The sequence below is a fragment of the Leptinotarsa decemlineata genome, unplaced genomic scaffold (genome assembly GCF_025532065.1).
Source record: "Leptinotarsa decemlineata unplaced genomic scaffold, Ldec_3_MD MMD2_tig00004204_RagTag_RagTag, whole genome shotgun sequence".
Taxonomy (NCBI): Eukaryota; Metazoa; Arthropoda; class Insecta; order Coleoptera; family Chrysomelidae; genus Leptinotarsa; species Leptinotarsa decemlineata.
In genome coordinates this window covers 1962887-1971283 of record NW_027412603.1, presented here as the reverse complement: position 1 = coordinate 1971283, position 8397 = coordinate 1962887, and the positions used below count along the sequence as shown (strand labels likewise).

The 8397-nt window shown below is 35.5% G+C and overlaps 1 protein-coding gene across 1 annotated transcript; it reads right to left on the bottom strand.

Annotated features, from left to right (window-relative positions):
• Nucleotides 1-5196: 5196 nt before the first annotated feature.
• LOC141483802 (uncharacterized) lies at nt 5197-6670 on the bottom strand. Its single transcript, XM_074178656.1, has 3 exons — nt 6214-6670; nt 5933-6154; nt 5197-5874 (listed from the first exon to the last, which is right to left on the bottom strand). Exons 1-3 carry the CDS (start codon nt 6382-6384, stop codon nt 5227-5229), a joined length of 1041 nt encoding a protein of 346 aa, XP_074034757.1. The 5' UTR covers nt 6385-6670; the 3' UTR covers nt 5197-5226.
• Between the last annotated feature and the right edge of the window lie 1727 nt (nt 6671-8397).

Sequence of the window (8397 nt, the reverse complement as noted above, 5' to 3'; positions counted from 1 at the left end):
GAAATTGTATGAGCCCATAACAAAACCATTGAATGTTTTGTCATCAAACGCTACTTCGAAATCATCAATGTTATCGTCAAACCATGGAAATGTTCAGTCTACTTCAAATTATCCCATGAGTACTCCAGTAGGAAGAAAACAATCTTTAGGTAGTGTATCATCTGTGAATAGTAACACGAGCACACTTCAAGACGATATGAGAACAACTCTATTCGAAACACCATCATCGTCCCACATCGATTCCTCGGAACATGACTCCTCACCTAATATAAATGAAAGTCGTGAAGATGTTTTGGCAAAACATTTGAATAATGTGAAATCTAGAAATCCAGCATATGATGGAACATTTGGTGTACGTATGGATTCTATTACACAAAAGCTGAAAATGGGAAATCTAGTGGTACATTTCAAAGATGAAAACATTTCATTTTGGGATGCTAATAAAGTGAAAAAATATATGGTGGAGCACTCAAACGAAAGAAAATGGAGAAAGCATATACTGGAATTCACCGAAAGAGTTAGTTGCTCGTCTACGACTATTGGAAGCTTCAAAGTCAGCTGGGCATACTGGACATGACAATGAAATAATTTCAATAATTGAAGAATTACATGAAGAAGGTGTAATAATTGATATATCCACAAGTAATGATCACTATCATATCATCATTCAATGCAGTAACATTATCAACTTTTCCCTTTAATCACTTTGAAATAGAATGACTAATGAAATAAGTGATGTCAAACAACAAGTTGTTAATGAATTACATGAACCTGCGAGACGTAATTTTTGTAGCAGAATAACCACCAACAAAGGTTTTGCAGATCTATGGCAAATAGATCCAGCTGAACTACAACCTTATGCAAAAAGTAATAAAGGATACCGATATATACTCGTAGTGATTGATTGTTACTCAAAATATTTGTGGGCTGTAGCAGTTAAAGATAAAACAGGTAGTACAATAACTAATGCAATGGAACATGTACTGAAGGAAGCCAAATTATCCCCCAAACATTAACAAAGCGATCAAGGGAACGAATTTTTCAATAGAAGCTTCTCATCTCTCATGCGAGAATATAATATCAATCATTATTCAACATTTAGCACAAAGAAGGCGGCTATAGCAGAAAGAGTGATTCGTACAATAAAGGCATGGCTCTACAAGAAATTTTCGATGAGAGGTCACCACAAATGGCTTGATATTCTTCCAACTATAACTAGTAGATATAACAATAAAGTTCATCGTACAATAGGTATGGCACCCATCAATGTTGATTCAACAACAAAATTGAAATTCAAAAGTATCAAAGGAATTGGAGGAAAACAATGTAAACCCAAATTCCAATTGAATGATACTGTACGTATAAGCAAGTACAAAAAATATTTTTGAAAAGTCTTACACTGCGAACTTTACCACGGAGCTCTTCAAGATTGTCAAAATTGTTAAAACCACCTCCACGACCTATAATCTTGAAGATATGAATGAAAAACCTATTAGGGGATATTTTTACGAAGAAGAGTTATTACGAACCAAAAATATATCTGACGTATATCTGATTGAGAAGGGTTTGAAGAAAAGAAAAAATAAAGTATATGTAAAGTGGTTAGGCTTTCCTAGCGAAAAAAATTCTTGGATTGATGAATCAAATATGGTTTAAATGTATCTAATAGTGACTTTTATGAATGAAGTAATATTAAAGTTCATTATTGTTTTCATTTCAATTATAAGTATATGAATTGAAAAATATTGCAGCGGTAAACGTTGCCTCAGCCATTCGCAACGTTCTGTGTATACCAAACCAAATTAATTGTATACTCCATTCCTGCTTATATTTTTCAACTCACGATATTGAAAACACATTATCATTACCAAAACTAATCGCCGTCACTTTGAAATGCACTCTCCAACTCTTTTCGCCAATTATCTCTCACTGATAATGCCGTCTCATGAAGTTGAGTCGACTCCTCAAGCTCTGCCTGAGCTTGCATTCTCGAACGTTGATTGAATTGATTATCTTCAACAATTTTTGAACGGAGTTCATCTGCATCTGTACACATTTTAGCCAATTCAAACTTTGCTAATGCAATCTTAGCATCTAATGCTTGAAGAGTTTCCTTATTAGCATTAATAGCCTGCTCACTCTTTTCAAGTTCAGCAATAGCCATCTGCGCTTTTACAAGGCGGCATTTTGCTTTCTTTTTTATTTCTCCAAATCGATGTAGAGAACTGAAAGAAGATAGAGATTCAGCTTTCAAATCACCCTTCATTTCTTTAGGTGAACCTTTTGGCTTCCTATTCGATCTGTCACTTTTCGTTGTGGGTTTTTTCTCTCGCACAACACTTTTCGATTGTTTTTTTTCTCTGAAGTCAGTGACAATCGATGAAGATTCATCAGTAACCTTCCTCTTGATTGTTCTAGATTTCTTATCAACACCAAGAGGAAGGGTAGATGAAGGGTGTTTGAGTGGTGATGATTGCGAAACGATTGGATTTTCAATAACAATTTGCTCCTTTAGTTCCGGCACATTTGCAAAGTTAACGAAGTCGTTAATATCAAACTCATTCATCGAATCTTGACTCGATAAATGTAATACTGGAATATTTTAAAAATCAGTGTGATCGATATTAACAAGTGGTGAACCATCTTCAGCAATCAACAACGGCATAGAGCTCATGATAATGCTTATTTAGGACTGAGGAATGATATGTGATAGCAATAGAATGTGAATAGGAAAGGTGATGATGTTACTGATACTTCACCTTTTATAGAAGAAAATAAACTAGCGCATGCGCTCTTTCACAAAACTGTTCACGCATGTGACGATCTTCGTCATTTAAGGGGAACACTCTGTGTTGCCTGCATTTTTAAAATGAGAGAAAATAATACAAATGAATTCAAAATAATATATTTATTAATAACAGAGGACAATAGCGATAATGAAAATCAAAAGTGTTAATGTGTCGCTGTGGATGTGGAATGTTATTTCACTCTCCTCCTCAATATTTGTTGTTCATGTGTCAGACACCAACATTGAAAAAATGAATTCTCCTATTTGGGTAGAGTTGACCAACCTTCTCACATAAATCCCAAGTACTTATACATGTAGTGCATACATGATTCCAGCAATTCATAGAATATGTATCACAACGCAAACAACGTTGTAGCGGAGCTGGAACTGCAGCACAGGTACCACAAATATTTCTACAAATACCTATATTATTCAATATTATAGGTTCGGAACACTTCAGGCACTGTAACTGTTGTTGACGATAATCAGATTTTGTCCTCTTCGGTGGATGAGATGGAGGCGATAGTTGTATCCGCGACACACAATCACTACACATACCAGTACATGGATTAATTGCTTCCTTAGGTCTACTCATTTGGCAAAAGTAGCACACAATAGCCCCTGCAATCATCATTGGGTAGACACACACTTTGGGTTTTTCATTCAACTCTTTTGGAAATGGTATTTTACTAATTCGAATAGAAATATCAAGAGATGACTTATAGAAACTCTGACTGCTCTCTCCTATACTGACATTCTCTATTTATACAAATTAACATCATGTAAAAGTATAGTGGGATAACTTCTCCTTCTCTTCCACTCAAAACGAGTCAAGTGATAAGTGGGAGTCGTACCACCACCACTACCTATACAATTATATAAGTCGACTTGCGATCCTGAAATTCATTCATTCACTCTGCAACTGTGAGAAAACATCAAGATGAATATTGCTGCATTAAACAGAATATCTGCTATTGCTGCAAATAATTGGATAGACGAGTCAGATGATGAGGATGCCAACATTCAGCTTGGAGTCAACGAAGTTGAAAATGAGGCTAATGAAAACGAGGCTAATGAGAGCGATGACATGAGAGATGACATGGTCGATGAGTTGGTCGTGGATGGTGAAGGCGATGATAAAGGGATTATAGCTGATTCATCTGAAGATGATGGTGCTTTGAGAATCGGTCTCCGAATGCTCAACATCACCGACACGCTAGAAGATCCCATGGATTTGAGGTAAAGTGGGGTAAGTGTGTAACAGGGGTAAGAGTATAGACGGGTCACAGAACGTACTATTTTCAAAAGTTAGACGAGACATCTACCCGAATCGAGTTGAATGATAATGTCTTCTAAATAAATTACCAAACTGTTGTAGTTTTCTATATCAGCTAACTGACCACCTGTTCAACATTCATCGGCACATTGTGGCACTGAGTACAATTTGACGAGCATCAAATATCGACAGTCATCATCTTAGAGACTTGATTTTTAGCGTTTGTGAGAGGTGTAGTGAGTAGTGAAGGTAATAATAATTATATTTTATACATTATTTTTTTCATAAAGTCAGGTTTACATAAAAATGACATTTACTAAACAGTTGCCTCGTTAAAAAACCATAACGGGGCAAGTGTGTTCTAATTTTCAGAGGGAAGTGCGTAGTATACTACACACTTACCTATTTATAACCCAAAAAGGGAAATTTATCAATCCTAATTTTTATTTCTAGGCAAGAATGGTTAGAAAGTATATTCGCAAAACAATCAAGAGAAGTACGTATACTGACGACACTCTAAAAAGGGCATTAGACGAAATTTCAAGAGGTGTAACAACACAGTATGCGGCCCACAAGAAATATAACATTCCACAAAAGAATCTCAGTTACCACCGAAGGGGACTGAGAGGTGTCAAAAGTTCATCTATGGGAAGAGGAACAGCAATTCCTCATGATGAAGAAGCAAAACTTGCAGAGTGTTTAATAACAATGAAAAAATGGGGGTGGGGATTAACGCGGAAAGATATTTATTTCTGACCGGGATATTATAAGCTTATATCGTCATAGTTACGCTATCAATAAAGAGGGTCATAACTCCCTTAGGACATTATAGATTTTATAATTCCCTCTACCTTTCACAAGTAAAAATAAATAGAAATGAAAACTGAACCATATTTTATTTATTCACGTCATTACAAATATTAAATGTACAATTTTGAAATGTTCCCTGAAAATTACTTCCGCCACATATAATGACAGTACATTTCATGAATATAGGATGTAGAAAATAACTTTTATTTCTGACCGGGATATGATAAGCTTATATCGTCATAGTTACGCTATCAATAAAGAGTGTCATAACTCCCTTGGGACATTATAGATTTTATAATTCCCTCTACCTTTTACAAGTAAAAATAAATAGAAATGAAAACTGAACCATATTTTATTTATTCACGTCATTACAAATAATAAATGTACAATTTTGAAATGTTCCCTGAAAATTACTTCCGCCACTGGAAACAATTTCTTCTTTTGTATGGCTGGAGCTTCTGTTCACTACAGTCGAGGTACCTGCCTCTTCTGATGACAAAGTAGACAACATACGCGCCGTTTTATTTCTCAATTCGATGCTATCCTCCAAATACCCCTCCGCCACTGTGGAACTTTTCCAACCTCGGTGTCTTTTTAAGTTGGTCATAGTTGCTCCTGCATTGGCTAGAGCAGTAGCAGAAGTGCGACGAAGGCAATGTCCCGTATAGAAAGATGAGTTTGGCAATCCTAAATACATTGCGATTTTGCTGGGGATTTTCCCAAACATGTTTTTTCCAATTGGCTGAGATGTACATTTATTTTGTCGGAAGCTCAAAAAAAATCGTTCAATACCTTTAGGACGCAAAGACATATAAAGTCTTAATAAAGGCAAAGTGGAGAACTCTTTTTCATCCACAACTGTAAATTTCTTCGATACACCAGTTTTACTTTCCGGTACGTTCACTACCATAACAGAATCCCGGTCCCCTATATCCGATATCTTCATATTCAAAAGTTCCTGACTTCTGCATCCTCCAAAAAAACCCATAATCAAAACAACCTTTAACAAAAAAAAAGGAAATAAATACACACAAAAAGGAAAATAAGAAAAAAATTACCTTATGCAATAAATGAATATCATTAGGAGCGTCCTTTAGGAATCTGATAACATCTTTAGGAGATAAAACAGCAGACTTTTTCGGCTTATAACTCTTACTCTTCCGTTTCAAAAAAGCCTGTAGTTCATTGAACTTGGTGATATCTCGTTTCTCATGTATAGTCACCATCGATTTTAGCATTGACCATTTAGTCCATAAAGAATTCGGACTATACGTTTCTGACTGAAACGAATAAACACAATTACTACCAAATCTACCGAAAAACATAGAAAATTCCTTACCAGTTCTTGAAAATATGCCAGAAATACAGTTTCAGTGACATCTTTTGGCATAACATTTTTCCGTGTCAGCCAGTCCAGATATATCTTGTATTCTTTTTGGTATACGGCTTCACTTTTCGATAGAATTAATGATTCTCTTGCTTGTTCAGCTTTTTTCAGAATATCCTCCATTATATTTGGGGTAGAAAACACGTTTTCACCGCAAACACAGCTTGATAACAAAGTTCTGTTTATAAACAAGTAACATAGCAACAACCTAGCAACAAGAAAACTCTACTATAATCAACGGTACCTGATTCAAATATACCGGGAAGGTAATGAATTGGTACATTTTTCCGTTTCAAAAATGAACAAAATTTTATTGAAATCGGTCAGAAATAAAATTATCTATGTACCACGGGAATTAATGAGCCTTAATAACCTCAGGCAATTGCTGTCCCTCGGGTCAGAGGCCCTCGGGACGCAAACTTTGCCATCGGTAATTAAGGCCCTCCTAATTCCCTTGATACATAAATAACTATTTTAATATTGTTGAGAAGTTTGTCATTAAAAACAATTTCAAGACGCCGTTTGAAAATGGGCGGCCAGGAGAGGACTGGTATCTTGGATTTTCCAAACGTCACAACTTATCAATTAAAAAACCACAATCTGTGGAATTTGCCAGAAAGAAGTGTTTAGATCCATTTATAATGAATGATTATTTTGATATTTTGAAAAAGCAGTTGGATGCGCTCAATTTACATGATAAACCAAGACAAATATGGAATTTAGATGAAACCAATTCATGCCTGGATCCGTCCAAAACTAAAATAGTGGGAAAACGAGGGGCAGCTTCCTCACGAACCACCGCAGGTACAGGAAGAGAAAACACAACTGTGTTGATGGCAGTTAGTACTGATGGGTTCAAAGCTCCACTCCTGATTGTTTTTAAAGCAAAGAATACGTGGGACGAATGGGTGGCACCACCATCAGAAAAAATTCCTGGAACCACCTATGCAACGACAGCTAACGGCTGTCTGAGGTACTTCGAAAAACATTTACTGGATATTTTCGGACCTGAGCGTCCGATTTTATTAATATATGATGGTCACACATCACATGTTGACGGGATATTAATTAAAATAGCTCAAGATAATAATATAATTATATTGAAACTACCCCCTCATTCGTCTGATCTTCTGCAGCCACTCGATTTATCCGTTTTTAAGTCATTGAAATCCAAATGTGACAGTGCTTTAGTAGACTGGCAGAGACATAACGAAGGAAGAAAAATACCTAAGAAACGCTTCAGCTCATTAGTTGGTCAAATATGGAAAGAAACAGATCCCGAAATCATTATGAACGGTTTTAAAAAAGCAGGCATTGTTCCTTATAATTCCGAAGTCGTGTCCAAGGAGAAATATGATCCATTATCATACAAGAGATGGGAAGAGCATCAAAGAACCAATAGCAAATTACCAACGAATGATGTTGTAGCGAGCGTTGCTGGTACTTCCAATGAGAATGACGTGCCATCAGAAACAAAGTGCACATTTGAAGAATTACTTCTATCTACTGTCAAACAATATAATCCGACCGAAAGGGTAAAGAAGACGAGAGTAGCTTCTGGAGCAGAAGTGATAATAGCCAAGGAAGCTTCCAATCGCTTGCAAGAAATACATGATACCAAAAAAAAAAACAAAAACAAAGGATTTCAAGTAGAAGTTCACCAAAATTTTGAACCAGAAGAAAACGAACAAGAGGAAAAAAAGATACTTGATGATAGTGACTATGACATAGAAGAAGAGATGAGAGAAGAAGAAGCACTAGAAGTTTCTATGAATGAAATTAGTAAGACTTTGGATGCAATAACAGAAAATGATTGGGTGTTAGTGTGCCTCTCAGGAAAAAAGTCCAAAAGGTACTATGTTGGCCAGATCATACGTACTGCTGATAGGGAATATAATGATTTTGACATTATGTTTAAGAAGTTGTTATTCCTACAACAAAAACCTTAATAATAATAATAATCTTTATTCAAAATAGACATCCTAATATACAAATGGTAATATGATTGTGAATATTAAATAAAATTTAAGACGAAATATATAATATTATTAGATGTTAGATATAGTATTAGATATAACATGCGAAAATAAGAAAATGTACTAGTGGGAAAATGGACAATGAAAAGAAAACAATAGA

Coding starts and splice junctions, on each gene's coding strand:
- LOC141483802 (XM_074178656.1), bottom strand. CDS start 6,384: ATGGAGGATATTCTGAAAAAAGCTGAACAAGCAAGAGAATCATTAATT. Junction 6,155..6,213: donor TGGCATATTTTCAAGAACTG/GTAAGGAATTTT, acceptor TATTCGTTTCAG/TCAGAAACGTATAGTCCGAA. Junction 5,875..5,932: donor ATATTCATTTATTGCATAAG/GTAATTTTTTTC, acceptor TTTTTGTTAAAG/GTTGTTTTGATTATGGGTTT.